Here is a 19,714-nt window from a genome sequence, read left to right as displayed (position 1 = left end):
TACGGCCTGTTCTTCTCCGACACCGACGAAGAGGATTTCGGTGGTTTTAGTACGCAGGAGGAAGACGATGACACAATGATTAAAGACTGACTTTTCATATACCGGTAGGCTGGTTATTTTGATAACATACAGGCGAGCACTTTGTATTACTTTGCACCGTTGTATTATTTGTACTCTGCACGAATGCTGTTCGCCATGTCAAAGATGTGAAAGTTTGATTGAATGATTGAAAGATTTATTGTTAATAAATGGGACGCTTTGCGTTCCCAAACAGTCATCTCTGTCCCGACAATCCCCTCCGTGGCAGCAGGAACCCCTATATACTACGCTAATTACACATCAAAACCCTGCGGCTTATAGTCGGGTGCGGCTTATATATGGAGCAATCTGTATTTTCCCCTAAATTTAGCTGGTGCGGCTTATAGTCAGGTGCGGCTTATAGTCAGGTGCGGCTTATAGTCCGGAAATTACGGTACTTCAAAACTGGAGGAGTATTCTGTGATAACTTTTTCTCCGCAGCTCAACGTCCTGGAGATGGTGACAATGATCGGGAGGAAGGTACCAGCCAGGACCCAGAGATGCCGGTGGCCAAAAAGCCAAAAAAATAAAAAGGTAAAATAAGGTAACACACATAACTTCACTGATACATACGTACATATTTGTGTAAATATCACTAATTCGGATTGTCGTCTTTTTTTATTAAAGGTGTGTGCAGGTCAATATCATCCATCCCATTTTCTACCCCTTGTCCCTTTTGGGGTGGCGGTTTAGAAAAGGCGGACCGCCGCCCCGTGAGTGCTTCTGTTCATATACTTCCAACTGGAGGAAGAATTACTGATAACTTTTTTTCTCCACAGCTCAACCTGGTGAAGACAGTGATCCTGCTGAAAGTACCAGCCTGAAAAAGGTGGCCCGCCGTCTCGTGAGTACTTCTGTTCATATACTTCAAATCTGGAGGAGTATTTTGTGATAACTTTTTCTCCACAGCTCAACTTTCTGGAGAGGGTGAAGACAATGATCGTGATGAAGGTACCAGCCAGGACCCAGAGATGCCGGCGGCCAAAAAGCAAAAAAATAAAAAGTTCAAATAAGGTAACACACATAACTTCACTGATACTTTCGTACATATTTAGTAGCGTATATTGTAGCATCCCGAAAGAGTTAGTGCTGCAAAGGGTTCTGGGTACTTGTTCTGTTGTGTTTATGTTGTGTTTCGGTGCGGATGTTCTCCCGAAATGTGTTTGTCATTCTTGTTTGGTGTGGATTCACAGTGTGGCGTGTAATTCTAACTGTGTTAAAGTTATTTATACTGGTACCCTCAGTGTAACCTGTATGGCTGTTGACCAAGTATGCGTTGCATTCCCAGGTGTGTTCATACAGAAGCCGCACATATCTTGTGACTGGGCCGGTACGTGAAAAGCGGACGTGACGACAGCTCGTGGAGGACGTTAAAGGCAAAAGGCCCCCAAGACTGTGGTCCGGGTGGACTACGAGATATGACTGATGAACACCTTCGTTGGATAATGAAGGTTGCCTCAGCTCAAAGCCTGAGCCCCGACATTAATGATGTAGCATTCAAGAAAAGATGGCAGGTATCTGGCTTGGGCACATCAGATTAGATCAGAGTGTTGCAAACTGAGCAGTTTAAAGTCCTGAATGGTTGTTTTATTCATTATTTTATTTTCAAATTTATTAGCCTGTGGAAAAAGTTAATGTTGATATTTACCTCAGAAGGCTGCAAATAGAAAAGAGGCATTCAACTTTTATTTAAGTTGTATTGCAAATAGAAAAGAGGCATTGAACTTTTATTTAAACTGTATTTGATATGCCATTGATATTTTTTAATTATTATTCGAAACTGGATTTTGCATTTCACTATGAAGTTATATAAGCCGGCTTTGTTCAGTTTTAAATTTTGGCCCTTTGAGTTTGACACCCCTGCTCTAGGTGCTGGACTGCGCGTGCGCCGTAACAGTATGTATATGTGTATATTTGAAAATAGTAGGGACACTTCCGATACGATATAGGCACGAATCAATCATACATTTATTCCTTATTTTGTTGTGTGGAATGTTAGAAAAGGCTTGATAAAGTGATGTTACTGTTGTAGTGTTAAAACAGAAAACAATAGTCAGCAAGAGTAGGTATAGGAAAAACTGACCCATTTATTATTAACCAATTGGTTACATAAATTTTAACCTTCAACATAAGAGTATTACCTCAACAAATCCAATAAAAACAAAATGTTATATTTAAAGTGCAAAATAACCACTAATACCAACATAATTATACAATTGAATACAATAAATTAGAAGACCCTGAAAAATAACCTAAATAAATCCTAAAAAAACAAAAATGTTTTAAAGTGCAAACAATTCACGTTCACTTAAGTTATTCTTTTACTGTCAGCATATGTTGGAAACTGGGCAGGGACAAAAACAACACAATATTGTCCACTGTCCAACTGCTCTAAGTTAAGAGTGACTGTGCCCAAAACAATGTAGTTATTACTCTTAGTCTGTAAACACAAACATATCACTCTAATAACAAGAGCATAAAACAAATAATCAGTCAGTGCTGACTACCCTTACTACTACTACTCCTCCTCCACTTTCTGCAGTCAAGAGTATAATGTGGAGATTTTTTTTTAAGAAGATGAGCATTTGCCTTCTCCACGTGTGCGGCAATACACTTTTTAACCTCTTCGTGCATCTGGGGTATAGTTTTGTCTACAATGTAGTGGCGGCTAGGAATAATGTAGCGAGGTGCTCCATTAAGTGTTTAAACCCGACATTATCCACCAACGGGCTGGTCATCAAGCACAATAAACTGGGCTATCTTTTCTGTTTGGTGGCCATTACCTTTTTGCTGTCCCGTGGTAGTTTGTCACGTCTTGCAAAGCTTTCGGCCAGCGTGGGTTGCTGAAGCGAGCCAGAGGTTTGTTGCTTCGCCTTGCTGCTCTCTCGAAAATCCTCATGTTCTTTTTTTGTGGTGTTATTTCAAATGTGCGATGAGGTTGCTTGTATTGAACCTTCCCCGGTTCAGTCCCTCCACGGGACACTTGAACCTGACAAATGTTGCATTTAGCGGCAACGTCTTTGTCAGAGTTTAGGTTAAAATACCTCCACAGAGCTGACATCACTGCGCGTGTTGTCGTTGTTGTGATTACGTGGGTTGTGCATGCTGGATCAGAGATGCTCTTCTTCCGCGGCCGGCACCAGCGTTAATTAAGGGGCTTGCCGCTACCTACTGTGTTGGAGTGTGATCAAACCAGAGTCACCTATTATAGAAGTGCTGCAGCGGTAATTTTTAGATTCAGTCTGATTTTTAGATTCAGTCCGATAAAAATCCGATATTCACTTTTTTGGCTAATATCGGACTGATTTCCGATATCAATATCGGATCGGGACATCCCTAGAAAATAGATCCTTGTGGCACACCCAAATCACTTAATTATTCAGTCTGATTTTACGCCATTCATTTGAACACATTGTTGTAGTCAATCATTTTTTATTCACTGAGTAGGCTCCAGCGACCGCCCGCCACCCCAAAAGGGACAAGCAGTAGAAAATGGGATGGATGGATGATATTGACCACCTTTAATAAAAAAGACGACAATCAGAATGAGTGATATTTACACAAATATGTACGTATGTATCAGTGAAGTGTGTTACCTTATTTTACCTTTTTATTTTTTTTGCTTTTTGGCCGCCGGCATCTCTGGGTCCTGGCTGGTACCTTCATCACGATCATTGTCGTCATCTCCAGGAGGTTGAGCTGTGGTTTTAAAAGTTATCAGTAATTCTTCTTCCAGTTGGAAGTATATGAACACAATTACTCTCTTGGCAGATTGGTAGGTGTTCAAGATAGCTCTCTTGGCAGATCTGAAGGTCTTCAAGATAGAAGCCATCTCAGCTCGGTTAGTCTTCTTGTCAGTTTTAAGAGCGGCCTGTTTGCTCCTGTATGCCATGCCATGTATTTTGGCCTCCGCTGCTTGTACTGAACCTTCCCCGGTTCTGTCCCTCCATGGGACACTTGCGCCTGACAAATGTTGCATTTAGCGGCAACGTCTTTGTCAGAGTTTAGGTTAAAATACTTCCACACAGCCGACATCACTGCACTTTGCTTCAAGCACACGCGTTGTTGTGATCACGTGGGTTGTGCATGCTGGATCAGAGACTCTCTTCTTCCGCGGCCGGCACCAGCGTTAATTAAGGGGCATTGCCGCTACCTACTGTGTTGGAGTGTGATCAAACCAGAGTCACCTATTATAGAAGTGCTGCAGCGGTAAATGGACAGCTTTATCGGGACTTTTTCGATATTCACTTTTTTGGCTAATATCGGACTGATTTCCGATATCTATATCGGATCGGGACATCCCTAGAAAATAGATCCTTGTGGCACACCCAAATCACTAATTATTCAGTCTGATTTTATGCCATTCATTTGAACACATTGTTGTAGCATTGTCAATAATTTTATTAAAAAAGTGGCTGAGATAGGCTCCAGCGACCCCCCGCCACTCCAAAAGGGACAAGCGGTAGAAAATGGGATGGATGAAATTGACCTTCTTGTCAGCACACACACCTTTAATAAAAAAGACGTCAAATATGTACATATGTATCAGTGAAGTTATGTGTGTTACCTTATTTTACCTTTTTATAACAAATAATGATAAATGGGTTATACTTGTATAGCGCTTTTCTACCTTCAAGGTACTCAAAGCGCTTTGACAGTATTTTCACACTTACCCATTCACACACACATTCACACACTGATGGCGGGAGCTGCCATGCAAGGCGCTAACCAGCAGCCATCAGGAGCAAGGGTGAAGTGTCTTGCCCAAGGACACAACCATCCTAGTCATAGGATGGTAGAAGGTGGGGATTGAACCCCAGTAACCAGCAACCCTCCGATTGCTGGCCCGGCCACTCTACCAACTTCGCCACGCCGTTAACTTAAATAAATATTGAACATCTTAAAGTGTATTTTTTTCCCAGTTGGAAAAACGGGGTTGGACGTTGTATTTTTGTTTGTTGGCATCACATGATCACGGCATTCTTGCTTGTTCGTTCATGTTGATGGGCTCATATTGCCCATCCGATTTGAAGCTGCAATATTACCACAAAGGGACACTTGGCTTTGTAATCATATTTGTTTTTCTCCTATTTTTGTTACATTGCAGCACTTTTCACTAGCGAGTCAGTCTTGCCCTCTGCCCACCGAAACAAAGATTGTGGATGACTGAAAAGAGGGCTCACTGCGTTCAGTTCAATAAAGGCGCTCAGGTGCTGAGAGCAAAGCAGAAGTGAGACCTCTTTCTTTTGGTTTGAAGCGCGAGACGAAGAAACGCGAGGCTCAACAATTCGGATTAGCCAACATGTCTGTCACTCAAATGCCGGTGACTCTTGTGGTTATTTATCATTTATGGCACTAATTAAAGCCTCTATGTCAATTAATGGTGCATCCCTACTGCCCTGCCTGCCTATCAGTGTTGGACCTGGCACTGCCACTCAGTGTGAGAGTCCATAAAGTCCAGGGCAAGAACATAGCAGACTAGATATTCATGTGTTCAAGTGTCAGGCTTTTGGGTGCACCTTGATGCTGCAGGTAGAGCGGGGGCAGGGAGGTCTGGATCAGTCTGGGAGTCAATTTGCTAATCCAGCGGGACTGATTGAAGTACTCTCTGACCCACTCAAAGAGCTGAGGATGGGTGCCTCCTGAGCCTGTTGGCTGGTGGAAGTCAATGATACGGCCACTGAATCCTAGAGAGGTAAGGAGCACGTAGATCTCCGTGGCGCCGATCCAAGCTCGCGTTCCTTGAAGTCGGTGGTTAAAGTGGGACGCACCTTGCGGATCCAGACCTGCTCTCCAGGCCTCCTCAATCAGGCCCTGCACGTGTGGAATACTTTGCACCACTTTGTCTGGGAAGGAGGGTGCATACATCTCGATTCTGAGTAGAGATGACAGCAGCATCTGGAAGTTTCTGTAGCCACAGCCCCAGCCTTTGTCCCCCGTTTGATTGATTGATTGATTGAGACTTTTATTAGTAGGTTGCACAGTGAAGTACATATTCCGTACAATTGACCACTAAATGGTAACACCCGAATAAGTTTTTCAACTTGTTTAAGTCGGGGTCCACTTAAATTGATTCATGATACAGATATATACTATCATATATACTATCACCATAATACAGTCATCACACAAGATAATCACATTGAATTATTTACATTATTTACAATCAGGAGTGTGGAGGGGGGTGGGGTGGGGGGGGGGGATATGGACATCAAGTAGTGGACATAGAGTGAGAGAGAGAGAGAGAGAGAGAGAGAGAGAGAGAGAGAGAGAGAGAGAGAGAGAGAGAGAGAGAGAGAGAGAGAGAGAGAGAGAGATCAGAAGGCATAAGAAAAAGAATCTGCATTTGATTGTTTACATTTGATTATTAGCAATCCGGGGAGGGTGTTAGTTTAGGGTTGTAGCTGCCTGGAGGTGAACTTTTATAGCGGTTTTGAAGGAGGATAGAGATGCCCTTTCTTTTATACCTGGTGTCCGTGAAGTGTGAACAACAGTTTTCCCTCAACAAGGTCCAGTATCTTGGTTGTCGAATCATTGGACCCAGTGAGAAGGAAATTACCAGACGGATGAAAAGACAAGCTGTTCATCACACCACTGTGGACTTGATAATGTTGGAGCATCTTCAGGGATCTGATGTCCCACAACTTGACTGAGTTGTCAGTGCTCGCTGCAGCCACACATGTTCCACTGGGATGAAAATCCACATGGTTTGCATAACCTGCATGTTCATAAAAAGAGTGAATGCATTCCCTACTGTTTTTGTCCCACAATTTAATAGTTTTATCGTCACTCGAAGAGATGATCAAGCGATTGTCTGGAGAAAACCTGGCACAGCGGACCCAGTTGATGTGCTGGTTGAGAGAGAAGAGGAACTTTTGCCGGTGCAAGGTCCAAACTTTGACCGTCTTGTCATCGGACGCCGTCACCAAAGACTGGCCGTCGCTGGAAAAGTTGACGCTTCGCACCGTGGCAGTGTGAGCCTTGAATACGGTTGATTCAGCCTTCATGTTGGGCACCCAAAGGCGTACAGTCTTGTCTCTGGAACTGGAGGCTACGAGGTGACCCGAGGGAGAAAATTGGACCGACGTGACAGCGTCTTTATGGCCGTTAAAACGATATGCGCGCCTTTGAGGTTTCATGTTCCAGATCATCACACAGCAGTCCGTTGAGCTTGTTGCAATCTGCTTCATGTTGCTGCTGAAGTCGAGGAGCAGTAGTGGTCAGTGTCCGCGCTTAACCACACATGCACACATTCTCTGCACTCAATCTGATAGTACTCGTACAAGGGGCCCCTGAGTTCTGGACCTGCCATCGTCAACTCCTGAGGCGAGCGACTCCAACAACTCCACCCTCTTACAGTGATACTCTGCTGGGGCCAAGACGCCTCTGGCCACATCCCTCGCCATGTTTCTTTCCATCTGGGAGCGATAGCCGCCACTGCCATCCAGGCCAAACTGCCTCTGCAACTTCTTGAACTCCTCCCTCTCTAGACGGCTCTCCTCCACCTTTCTCTTCTTCTCCATTTCCTGTTGAAGTCTCCAGGCCAGCGTTTCGTCTGACTCAGAGCTCCCTGCTCCACTGTCTAAGTGCAGTTCCACGTGTTGCTGCAGCGAGGCGCTGTCAATGCAAACAACTGGGCACAGTGGGCACTCAAGTGCTTCGTCTCCTTGTCAAGCAGGGTGGTGATCCTGCAGATGTAGCTCAACGTGCTCCTGCAGGATGAGGCTGCTGCTGAAGACCAGCGCACACATGGGGCAAGAGAACCGCTCATTTTTGGGGGAAGAGAGTGGCTTCTGTTTGGCAGCTTTTTGTTTCGGAACGCCGGTGACGTCCTGCTCTGGGTGTGGACTTTCAGGGGTTGACGACGTGGCTGGATTCACCTCCGATGTTAAAACAACTTCAATTGGCATGGAAATAGCATGATTACACTCCTGGGGTGGGAATGAAACACTATGAGATCCAAAGGGTGCAGCGTCTCGCTCTGTGCTACACCCGCTCGCAGCCTGGGGCTCTTCGCCGTCGGTGAAGCTGGTGATGGTTGTGCATGAAGCGCCGGATGAGGTGTGAGGTGAACTCTGGGGCTGGGAACAGCTCTCCGGGTGGGCGATGCTTATGTGGAAGGCCAGTTCGTCGCAAGACACCCCGGACAAAAAACACAGCGGGCAGTGGACGTCATTTTCCAGGTGGCTTAGGAGAAGATGTGTTTTCATGTCTTCCTCCAACATGATTTCCTCGCTGCAAATCTCACATGTCAGCATGACCACAGCCGTAGTAGAAACAATCACCGCGGTTTCGTAGTTTTTATTTTTTTGTCTTTTTGGCTGGTGGCATGTCCGGGTCATGGCTGGTACCTTCATTGCCACAATCTCTAGGACGTTGAGCTGTGGAAAAAAAGTTATGACAGAATACTCCTCCAGTTTTGAAGTATATGCACACAAGTACTCACAAGGCAGCGGGCTTTGGTGTTCCATGTACATGTCATCCTGGCTGGTATCATCTCCAGGAGCTTGAGTTGTGGAAAAAAGTTATCAGTAATTCTTCCTCCAGTTTGAAGTATATGAACACAATTACTCACAAGGCGGCGGCGGGCCACCTCCTCCCAACTGTGTTTGGAGGTCAAGATACAGAAATACAAGTTACAAATTAAACAGTTCATTATCAGCCCACTTAAATAGACATACCTGTGCCTTGAATTTGGGCCAGCTCTATTTGATGGGCCCGTTCTGCCTTCAGAAACTTAACTGCAAGACATGGTTTAAATTTAACCACAATATTGTAATGTCAGATTGTAGAATCTACGTTCCTTACAGTCACGATTGAGGACGCTCAACTCAGCGTTGAGAGCTCTCTTGTTGAATTGGGAGGTGTTCAGGGCATCGCTCTTGGCAGATTGGAAGGTCTTCAAAGAAGAAGCCATCTCCGCTCTGTTCTTCTTTTTGGCAGTTTTAAGAGCAAACTCTTCGCTCTTATATGCCATTCCACGCATTTTGGCCTCCACTGCTTCTCTCTGGTGTGGCACCAATTCGGCCAATGTGAGTTGAAAGTCCTGTTCAACACAAGTAAATACTGGCAATCAATATGGCGTGATAATTGCAGTAACAAGAGTGTAAAAGCTAACCACACAATACAAACAGTCAGACCACAGAACACTTTTCCACTTTGTATCAGTCCATCTTCACTTTTCCACTTTGTATCAGTCCATCTTAGATGAGCTCAGGCCCAGCGAAGCCGACGGCGTTTCTGGGTGTTGTTGATAAACGGTTTTCGCCTTGCATAGGAGAGTTTTAACTTGCACTTACAGATGTAGCGACAAACTGTAGTTACTGACAGTGGTTTTCTGAAGTGTTCCTGAGCCCATGTGGTGATATCCTTTACACACTGATGTGGCTTGTTGATGCAGTACAGCCTGAGGGATGGAAGGTCACGGGCTTAGCTGCTTACGTGCAGTGATTTCTCCAGATTCTCTGAACCCTTTGATGATATTACGGAGCGTAGATGGTGAAATCCCTAAATTCCTTACAATAGCTGCTTGAGAAAGGTTGTTCTTAAACTGTTCAAAAATTTGCTCAGGCATTTGTTGACAAAGTGGTGACCCTCGCCCCATCCTTGTTTGTGAATGACTGAGCATTTCATGGAATCTACTTTTATACCCAATCATGGCACCCACCTGTTCCCAATTAGCCTGTTCACCTGTGGGATGTTCCAAATAAGTGTTTGATGAGCATTCCTCAACTTTCAGTATTTATTGCCACCTTTCCCAACTTCTTTGTCACGTGTTGCTGCCATCAAATTATAAAGTTAATTATTATTTGCAAAAAAAACAAGTTTATCAGTTTGAACATCAAATATGTTGTCTTTGTAGCATATTCAACTGAATATGGCTTGAAAAGGATTTGCAAGTCATTGTATTCCGTTTATATTTATATCTTAACACCATTTCCCAACTCATATGGAAACGGGGTTTGTATTATTAGATACTCAAAGCGCTCACAGAGAAGTGGGAACCCATCATTCATTCACACCTGGTGGTGGTAAGCTACATTTGTAGCCACAGCTGCCCTGAGGTAGACTGACGGAAGCGAGGCTGCCAGTTTGCGCCTACGGCCCCTCCGACCACCACCTGTCATTCATTCATTCATCATTCATTCACCAGGGTGAGCAAGGTGACCAATTCCTCTCAAATGTGTGTTCTTTGCCAAGATAATCCATCCCACCTCACAGGTGTGGCATATCAAGATGACGAGAGGATTATTGCACATTTCCTTCTTGTGGGATGAATCAAGTGTAAAAATGGATGTTTTAGGCTAAGCCAATGAACATATTTTCACGTGCAATGCTGACCTGGCAGGGTGTTTCATGCATGCCTATTTTCATTACCGCATTTGGAGGTGTCCAACTCCCCACCATGCCATCCTGCAGCGTGGCGTGCACCTTCCTCATCTCCACCTTCATCTTCCTCAGACGCTCAGTGATGGGCAAGATTTTTTTGCTTTTTGGCCGCCGGCATCTCTGGGTCCTGGCTGGTACCTTCATCACGATCATTGTCGTCATCTCCAGGAGGTTGAGCTGTGGTGGTAAAAGTTATCAGTAATTCTTCCTCCAGTTGGAAGTATATGAACACAATTACTCTCTTGGCAGATTGGTAGGTGTTCAAGATAGCTCTCTTGGCAGATCTGAAGGTCTTCAAGATAGAAGCCATCTCAGCTCGGTTAGTCTTCTTGGCAGTTTTAAGAGCGGTCTGTTTGCTCCTGTATGCCATGCCACGTATTTTGGCCTCCGTTGCTTGTATTGAACCTTCCCCGGTTCTGTCCCTCCATGGGACACTTGCGCCTGACAAATGTTGCATTTAGCGGCAACGTCTTTGTCAGAGTTTAGGTTAAAATACTTCCACACAGCCGACATCACTGCACTTTGCTTCAAGCACACGCGTTGTGATCACGTGGGTTGTGCATGCTGGATCAGAGACTCTATTCTTCCGCGGCCGGCACCAGCGTTAATTAAGGGGCATTGCCGCTACCTACTGTGTTGGAGTGTGATCAAACCAGAGTCACCTATTATAGAAGTGCTGCAGCGGTAAATGGACAGCTTTATCGGGACTTTTTCGATATTCACTTTTTTGGCTAATATCGGACTGATTTCCGATATCTATATCGGATCGGGACATCCCTAGAAAATAGATCCTTGTGGCACACCCAAATCACTAATTATTCAGTCTGATTTTATGCCATTCATTTGAACACATTGTTGTAGCATTGTCAATAATTTTATTAAAAAAGTGGCTGAGATAGGCTCCAGCGACCCCCCGCCACTCCAAAAGGGACAAGCGGTAGAAAATGGGATGGATGAAATTGACCTTCTTGTCAGCGCACACACACCTTTAATAAAAAAGACGTCAAATATGTACGTATGTATCAGTGAGGTTATGTGTGCTACCTTATTTTACCTTTTTATTTTTTTGTCTTTTTGGCTGGTGGCATGTCCGGGTCATGGCTGGTACCTTCATTGCCACAATCTCTAGGACGTTGAGCTGTGGAGAAAAAGTTATGACAGAATACTCCTCCAGTTTTGAAGTATATGCACACAAGTACTCACAAGGCAGCGGGCTTTGGTGTTCCATGTACATGTCATCCTGGCTGGTATCATCTCCAGGAGCTTGAGTTGTGGAAAAAAGTTATCAGTAATTCTTCCTCCAGTTTGAAGTATATGAACACAATTACTCACAAGGCGGCGGCGGGCCACCTCCTCCCAACTGTGTTTGGAGGTCAAGATACAGAAATACAAGTTACAAATGAAACAGTTCATTATCAGCCCACTTAAATACACATACCTGTGCCTTGAGTTGGGCCAGCTCTATTTGATGGGCCCGTTCTGCCTTCAGAAACTTCACTGCAAGACATGGTTTAAATTGAACCACAATATTGTAATGTCAGATTGTAGAATCTACGTTCCTTACATTCACCATTGAGGACGCTCAACTCAGCGTTGAGAGCTCTCATTCAATGAACTGCTGGTGTGGGCCGTACTCTTGAAACGGCAGAAAATGTCGCTGTTCTTCTGGCAGCATGGCGAGGAAAACATGGCCAAGGCTCTGGTGTCGTCGATGTCCACGATCTCTTCTTTGACCCGCTTTTTGTTCTGCTCTTTGGGGGACTCCAGCTTGGGTTTGTAAGGCTGTGCAGTCTTGATGAAATGGTTGTGCCTCGTCTTCTCCTTTTTATCGGCCTGCATGCTGAATGACTCATGACTTTTCCTCAAATGAGAGCCCGGACCGGTTGGGTGGCGCCCAGACCTCCGACTGTTGCCATGGAGATTGTTGTAAATGATTCTAAAGCGTTTCCTGGTGTAGGTCCCACCCATCAGGTACTCAATAATCAGGCCGACATCAATCAAGGTGATCTTGTAATTTGGAGGCAGGTGACTCTGCTTAACATCTCTAACCAGGTGAAGAAGAGTTGGATTGTTAGGAGGTTGTTTCGTGTTGTAAAGCTCTTCCAGTCGACTGATTGTCAGGAAGCGGTGCATGCTGATGCCGTTTTCAATTAGTAACTTGACAAAGTCCACTCTGTCCATGACGAGTGCGTCGAGCATGGCTTGTTCCAAAGAGCTAACCAAAAGCTGCTGTCCGTACACAAACACATAATTTTTGGCAATGTCCACACGGTCCCAGGCTAGAGTCAGGACCAGCTGATCGAAGGCAGACGCGTTTGTACCTTGGAGTAAGGCCTTCAGGATGGCAACGTCAATGTCCTGGCTCTCTTCTGAGCTGATGTGAAACACAGTGATCAATTCTTTCCTCTTCATGCAGTCCATCAAAGTCTGAAAAAGATGGATGGCGTCACTCTGGCTGAAGTTGAAGGTTTTCTTGATGGTTGCAATGATGTCTGCCTCCACGCCATCTGGAAGACCGCCTCCCTCCTCGGTCTGCTTGTGGACATACGCCAGTATGTCAGCAGCTCGGCCCGTTCCCTCACACACCACCACCGGGACAGGAGGGCTTTCCTGAAGGTAATCAAGCACGGTCAAGATCACATTGGGACCGCCCTCGAAGATGAGTGCCACTACAGGAACACCTTGACCAATACGCGCATGTATTCTTTGGAGGTTGATGTGCTTCTCTAGGTCCCGTCGCAGTTGTACCTCCGCGCCGTACATGCCCACCGTGCAGTCGTCCACCAGGAGAAAATGTGAGTGGAGGTTGTTGAGAATGTTGAGTTTGCTGAGAGGGTTGAGTAGCGTCTGATACGGAGCGATGATGTCTCTGCCGATTAGGTCATTCCTGTTTTCAATAAATCCCCAGGATGCAAAAGATACGTATTTTTTCGCATCTTTTGACTATACTTGGTATCTCAATTCAACATCAGACTAACCACACTTTTTAAATCTCATTACACCACAGAATTAACGTACAAAGTGTCCTTTTTTGGGCAAGATAAAGTCATAAATCATATACAACGATACAAAATCCACGAAGATAAAAGTTGAAACAATTTGTGAATAAAAGAATACACTCACGTCGTTGGATGGCTCCATATATTCTTCTTTGGAAAGTCAGAATGAATGTTCCCACACAGACGATCGAGTCAATATGTTGTGTTGCCATCAAACACTGTGGACTTTAAAGAGATAACTGAATATTCTTCTGAAGACATTAAAGGATAAAAGAGCTATTCTTCTGAACAGATTCAAATTGTAGTGACGTGCGCGCGCAAGTCTTCTTTTTAGCGATAATTAAGAGTTGTAAAAAAAAAAAAAGTTTTTTATTATCTATGGCAGGGGTGTCAAAAGTGTGGCCCGGAGGCCATTTGCGGCCCACAGCTAATGTTTTAAAGTGAAGTGAATTATTATATTTATATTATAGTATAGGCCGGGACTCTTTAGCGCCGCCCTAGTGGCTCTCTGGAGATAATTCAATGTGATTATCTTGTGTGATGACTGTATTATGATGTTAGTATATATTTGTATCATCAATCAATTTAATTGGACCCCGACTTAAACAAGTTGAACAACTTATTGGGGTGTTACCATTTAGTGGTCAAGTGTACGGAATCACTGTGCAATCGACTAATAAAAGTTTCAATCAATCAAAAAAAAATCAAATATTACACTTTGAAGAATATTTCTGGTGGAAGGTTTTGCATATTTTGTGTGTTTGCCATAAAAAACAGTTTTGTTTGACAAAAAAAGGGCGGAAAACAAACCAAAGAAGCAACATAAAAAAAAACTATTAAACATTTTGAAATGAGGGATAGATGTGAATTTGATGTAGACTCCAGGGATCAGAGCGTTAAATAATATATCTACACTGTAAAAAAAAATCCTTATTTTTATGGTTAATTTACTCTAAATTTCTACGGTAATTTTTCTTCTTTTTTTTCAATAGTTTATAAAACTGTAGAATTGAAGACATTATCTGTAAATAAACAATCTGCCTGTTATTTGAAGTAATATGCCAGTAATGACAAACTATGTATATTTCTATTTTTTTTTACAGAAAAATACCAATTTAATTTTACATAGCATTTTCTGTTTTCTTCAATTACTTTCAAATTCATGTAAAATTACAGTAATTATCTTTCATTAAATATGTAGCTTGTTATATAAAAGTCTATGTCCATACTAACAATCTAAGTGTAGAATAAAGGTATTTTTTTGCAGAACTGTTTGCATCGTCACTTTATTAAAGGTGGTTGATCTTAGCAATTCAGAAAAAATCTGTAAAATAATGTTATTTTTCTGTGGAACTGCCAGCGTTGTCACTTCATTAAAGGTGTTTGATCGTAATAATTTGGAAAAACTGTAGAATAAAGGTATTTTTCTGCAGAACTGTTTGCAAGACCTTATGATTGATTTAGATCTGGAGAAAATAAAGTTCAATCTTAGGGGGGCACCTGGGAAGTTTTATTCTGTTTGGGGCGGTGTGGTAGACTACATAGCTAAATTAAAGACGCTATAGGACACATGAAAAGTTCACCTTTCACAAACCAGCTTCCTTTTTAATTTTTTTTTTTAAAATTTATATTTATTCTGGGTGTATATCCAGCTTCCTTTTTAATTTTTTAATTTTTTATTTATATTTATTCTGGGTGTATATTTACTATCTGCCTATGTTGAGAAGAAAGTGATGTCCTAATTATTTTTTTGGGGTGGGGGGGGGGGGGGGGGGGTTGTGTGTATGGGGTATGTGTTGGGTTGCTGTTCTTGGAAGTGGGTGGGAAAAAAAGGGGAACATGTGATTTTTCTGCAGAACTGTTTGCATCGTCACTTTATTAAAGGTGGTTGATCTTAATAATTTAGTACAAATCTGTAAAATTACGATATTTTTTCCGCAAAACGTTTCATGAAAATTTCTGTAAATATGTTTTTGATCATTATTTGGTTTACAATGTTTTACTATCATTTTATGCTTTTCGTTTGGCAGCCGTAGCCGCCAGTAGATGACCGTTTTTTAACAGAATTTCTTTTTACAGTGTATGCCCTGGCCCCTGGCACACCATTATCAACATTTCATGACCCAAGCAAAACACTCTTTACACTTTTATACTGAAATAAATACACCTACAACTTATTCAAGAAAAACGAGCAGCAGCGGTAAAGTTTAGATCCATGAAGGACAGAAGAAAGTGAATGAATGTTTATAACTGGATACATTTACATGTGCATACACATTTGTTTTTCTTTTTTTAATACGGTTTTTTTAAAGACTGAAGTAACGATTATGACAAGATTTTTCCAAAACACAACATAGAATGTGAGATATAACAGCATAATGCATACTTTTATCATTTGTTTTCAAAACACTTACAAAAAAGTGGGACCTCAAAAATGTACTGTGGGACCCATTGGCGTTGTTAGGCCTGTTTTAGGGGGCCCTAAAATATTCTTAAGCCCCCCTAAATAATTTGGGGACATTTTTTTTATTGTATTTTATTTTTTATTTTATTTTTTTTTACAAATACATGCCGACATATTCATTATAAAGTGGCCCGAATATGTGTTTAAATAAATAATCATATAACCTGTCATTATTCACTCAACCTTGTGTCTGCAATTGTAAATAATTTAGTTTTTAAGTTTTGTGTTTAAGGTAGAATCTTTATATAAAGTAATATACATTAGCCTATAGTTAAAATAATGGAAAAAACATAATTAGATATATTTGTTTTATTGTATTGTTACATTGCTTGGATGGCAACATATGTTGCTCCTAAACCTGTATGTACCTTTCAGTATTAATGGCGCCTTCACAGATGTGTAAGTTACCCATGTCTTGGCCACTAACACACCCCCATACCATCACACATGCTGCCTTTTACACTTTGCGCCTAGAACAATCCGGATGGTTCTTTTCCTCTTTGGTCCGGAGGACAAGACGTCCACAGTTTCCAAAAACAATTTGAAATGTGGACTCGTCAGACCACAGAACACTTTTCCACTTTGCATCAGTCCATCTTAGATGAGCTCAGGCCCAGCGAAGCCGACGGCGTTTCTGGGTGTTGTTGATAAACGGTTTTCGCCTTGCATAGGAGAGTTTTAACTTGCACTTACAGATGTAGCGACAAACTGTAGTTACTGACAGTGGTTTTCTGAAGTGTTCCTGAGCCCATGTGGTGATATCCTTTACACACTGATGTGGCTTGTTGATGCAGTACAGCCTGAGGGATGGAAGGTCACGGGCTTAGCTGCTTACGTGCAGTGATTTCTCCACATTCTCTGAACCCTTTGATGATATTACGGAGTGTAGATGGTGAAATCCCTAAATTCCTTGCAATAGCTGCTTGAGAAAGGTTGTTCTTAAACTGTTCAACAATTTGCTCAGGCATTTGTTGACAAAGTGGTGACCCTCGCCCCATCCTTGTTTGTGAATGACTGAGCATTTCATGGAATCTACTTTTATACCCAATCATGGCACCCACCTGTTCCCAATTAGCCTGTTCACCTGTGGGATGTTCCAAATAAGTGTTTGATGAGCATTCCTCAACTTTATCAGTATTTATTGCCACCTTTCCCAACTTCTTTGTCACGTGTTGCTGCCATCAAATTCTAAAGTTAATTATTATTTGCAAAAAAAACAAGTTTATCAGTTTGAACATGAAATATGTTGTCTTTGTAGCATATTCAACTGAATATGGCTTGAAAAGGATTTGCAAGTCATTGTATTCCGTTTATATTTATATCTAACACCATTTCCCAACTCGTATGGAAACAGGGTTTGTATTATTAGATCGTCAAAGCGCTCACAGAGAAGTGGGAACCCATCATTCATTCACACCTGGTGGTGGTAAGCTACATTTGTAGCCACAGCTGCCCTGAGGTAGACTGACGGAAGCGAGGCTGCCAGTTTGCGCCTACGGCCCCTCCGACCACCACCTGTCATTCATCATTCATTCACCAGGGTGAGCTAGGTGACCAATTCCTCTCAAAAGTGTGTTCTTTGCCAAGATAATCCATCCCACCTCACAGGTGTGGCATATCAAGATGATGAGAGGATTATTGCACATTTCCTTCTTGTGGGATGAATCAAGTGTAGAAATGGATGATGTTTTAGGCTAAGCCAATGAACATATTTTCACGTGCAATGCTGAGCTGGCAGGGTGTTTCATGCATGCCTAGTTTCATTACCGCATTTGGAGGTGTCCAACTCCCCACCATGCCATCCTGCAGCGTGGCGTGCACCTTCCTCATCTCCACCTTCATCTTCCTCAGACGCTCAGTGATGGGCAAGATACCTGGAAAATGTCCGCTACAAGTTACTCTCCATGCAGGGGAAGCTATAGTGGCAAGCATCAACATTACAGTTCAACAATACAGTACTCTAGTGCAGGCCTGGCCAATTATTTTGACTCGGGGGCCAAATTTAGATAAGAAAATGTGTCTGGGGGCCGTATATCTATTTTTAGGAAAACTAATACAAAACCTCACAATAATGTCTAATTGAATACTAAAAACGTTACGACAGACCGCCTGAAAAAACGGAATAGAATTGTACATTTTTGGACTGAATGAGACACCCAGAATGTACATGAAAATAAAGAATGTGGGATTTACAATATTAACTATGAACAATAAAACACTGAATATTGACAACATATGAGTGTCACACCCCCTCTCCCCTTACAATCAAGCGAAACGCAACACAAATGCAACAAACACAGTGAAATATGAACGCAAAAGGTAAAACAAAAACCCACCTACAATCTGATATATGTGATATATCACTAAGCTTTAGAACTTTGTTGTAAAAATCTCTTACCGCGTCTGTCCCTGAAACCCCTATTTCAGGCTCTGGAAACACTCTGTGGAAACGCTGTATTAGTATTCATTCTTTTCCTATCGTTTCAGTTTCACGTCACCGTGGAGTTATGGAGTCTGTCTAGCTGATCGGAGAGCTAGCTTGCGCCGTGACTTCTATTTTGTTTGATCAGCCGTTTTACTGCCGTGTTACAGACACCGTTTGGAAACACTTAAGGTATGTAAGTAAACCTTTACTAGATATTTCTGAGTACATACTGTAAGCCATTTCACAAGGTGGATATCTGCGGTGCGGCTAATGTATGGAAAATATGTTTTTCTTCTCAAATGCCCCGTTTCCAAGTTACCATCTCCTGAAGTTGTTGGCTGTGTGGGCGGGAACTGTTACATGATGTACATTTCAGGGCGGGAAGCAAAGACTTACTGTGGAGCAAAGACGGCGTCCACAAAGTACATCTGAACATGACATGACAATCAACAATGTCCCCACAAAGGATAAAAACAACTGAAATATTCTTGATTGCTAAAACAAAGTAGACGTGGGAAATATCGCTCAAAGGAAGACATGAAACTGCTACAGGAAAATAACAAAAAAAGAGAAAAAGCCACCAAAATAGGAGCGCAAGACAAGAAGTAAAACACTACACACAGGAAAACAGCACAAAAGTCCAAATAAGTCAGGGTGACAGTACACCTACTTTGAGACAAGAGCTATAGTGATGCATGCTTGGTTATGCTTTAAAGTCATATCCAACAATTGCGACAACTACTTTTTACTGTCAACTGAGTTTTGTTTTTTAATCATTTCTGCTGGTGGTGTGCCTCCGCATTTTTTCAACGCAAAAAATGTGCCCTGGCTGAAAAAAGGTTGAAAAACACTGCTGTACACTGCAGAACGCCTTGTCTTACAGTGCACTTATTTGGGACTTTTGTTTTACTGTCAACTACTTTTAGGACTTTTGTGCGCCTGCACTTGAAATGTCTGAGAAGACGGTAGAGGACACTTTCTCAAATGAAGTCCAGTAGCTTGTCCTGGTGTTATTTCACAGCACATCTATTACAGGATCTTTGCAGGATAGCTTGCTAACATTGAACCAAAGAATGGCTTATTGTACTTGCACCAGACATGAATGTGTCGGTAACAACAACAACAAATATACTTATAATATTTACATAGAAGTATCTCAGATCTAGAAATGACATACCTGTGTCCTTCCCGCTTTACAATTTCATTCCTGTAGTTGTGTTCCATGGAGTGCAGGACAACTCCCTTCCTTATAGCTTATGCATGTCATGTGATGTCATATTAGCATGAAGGACATCAAACATGTCCTACTCGCATTAGGACGTAAAGTCAAGTAGATTGATGAAAGATGTTCATGGTTAT

General features: G+C 42.5%; 2 protein-coding genes and 1 pseudogene across 11 annotated transcripts; all 3 read right to left on the bottom strand.

Moving 5' to 3' along the window:
- Nucleotides 1-3,454: 3,454 nt before the first annotated feature.
- LOC133631488 (transient receptor potential cation channel subfamily M member 7-like) lies at nucleotides 3,455-19,630 on the bottom strand. Of its 10 annotated transcripts, XM_062023739.1 has the most exons (13): nucleotides 19,533-19,564; nucleotides 17,698-17,804; nucleotides 11,906-11,964; nucleotides 11,800-11,827; nucleotides 11,671-11,730; nucleotides 11,522-11,605; nucleotides 10,456-10,644; nucleotides 8,887-9,124; nucleotides 8,760-8,819; nucleotides 8,654-8,681; nucleotides 8,525-8,584; nucleotides 3,685-3,777; nucleotides 3,455-3,597 (listed from the first exon to the last, which is right to left on the bottom strand). In XM_062023739.1, exons 5-11 carry the CDS (start codon nucleotides 11,719-11,721, stop codon nucleotides 8,572-8,574), a joined length of 663 nt encoding a protein of 220 aa, XP_061879723.1. In that variant the 5' UTR covers nucleotides 11,722-11,730; nucleotides 11,800-11,827; nucleotides 11,906-11,964; nucleotides 17,698-17,804; nucleotides 19,533-19,564; the 3' UTR covers nucleotides 3,455-3,597; nucleotides 3,685-3,777; nucleotides 8,525-8,571. The 10 variants fall into 10 exon arrangements, with proteins under 10 accessions (XP_061879723.1, XP_061879724.1, XP_061879722.1 ...); XM_062023740.1 differs by lacking the exon at nucleotides 3,455-3,597 and having other exon boundaries at nucleotides 3,664-3,777; XM_062023738.1 differs by lacking the exons at nucleotides 3,455-3,597; nucleotides 3,685-3,777 and adding an exon at nucleotides 8,310-8,459.
- LOC133631490 (zinc finger-containing ubiquitin peptidase 1-like) lies at nucleotides 3,784-8,435 on the bottom strand (annotated as a pseudogene).
- LOC133631489 (POC1 centriolar protein homolog A-like) lies at nucleotides 6,075-7,291 on the bottom strand. The gene has a single exon (XM_062023741.1). The coding sequence runs from the start codon at nucleotides 7,266-7,268 to the stop codon at nucleotides 6,540-6,542; it is 729 nt and encodes a 242-aa protein (XP_061879725.1). The 5' UTR covers nucleotides 7,269-7,291; the 3' UTR covers nucleotides 6,075-6,539.
- Nucleotides 19,631-19,714: the final 84 nt, after the last annotated feature.

Source organism: Entelurus aequoreus, linkage group LG16 (genome assembly GCF_033978785.1).
Source record: "Entelurus aequoreus isolate RoL-2023_Sb linkage group LG16, RoL_Eaeq_v1.1, whole genome shotgun sequence".
In the NCBI taxonomy this organism is placed as follows: domain Eukaryota; kingdom Metazoa; phylum Chordata; class Actinopteri; order Syngnathiformes; family Syngnathidae; genus Entelurus; species Entelurus aequoreus.
This window is presented reverse-complemented; position numbering and strand designations above follow the sequence as displayed.

Bases quoted from the DNA above. Each gene is read 5' to 3' on its own strand.
- LOC133631489 (XM_062023741.1), bottom strand. From the start codon at position 7,268: ATGAAGCAGATTGCAACAAGCTCAACGGACTGCTGTGTGATGATCTGG.
- LOC133631488 (XM_062023729.1), bottom strand. From the start codon at position 13,230: ATGTACGGCGCGGAGGTACAACTGCGACGGGACCTAGAGAAGCACATC.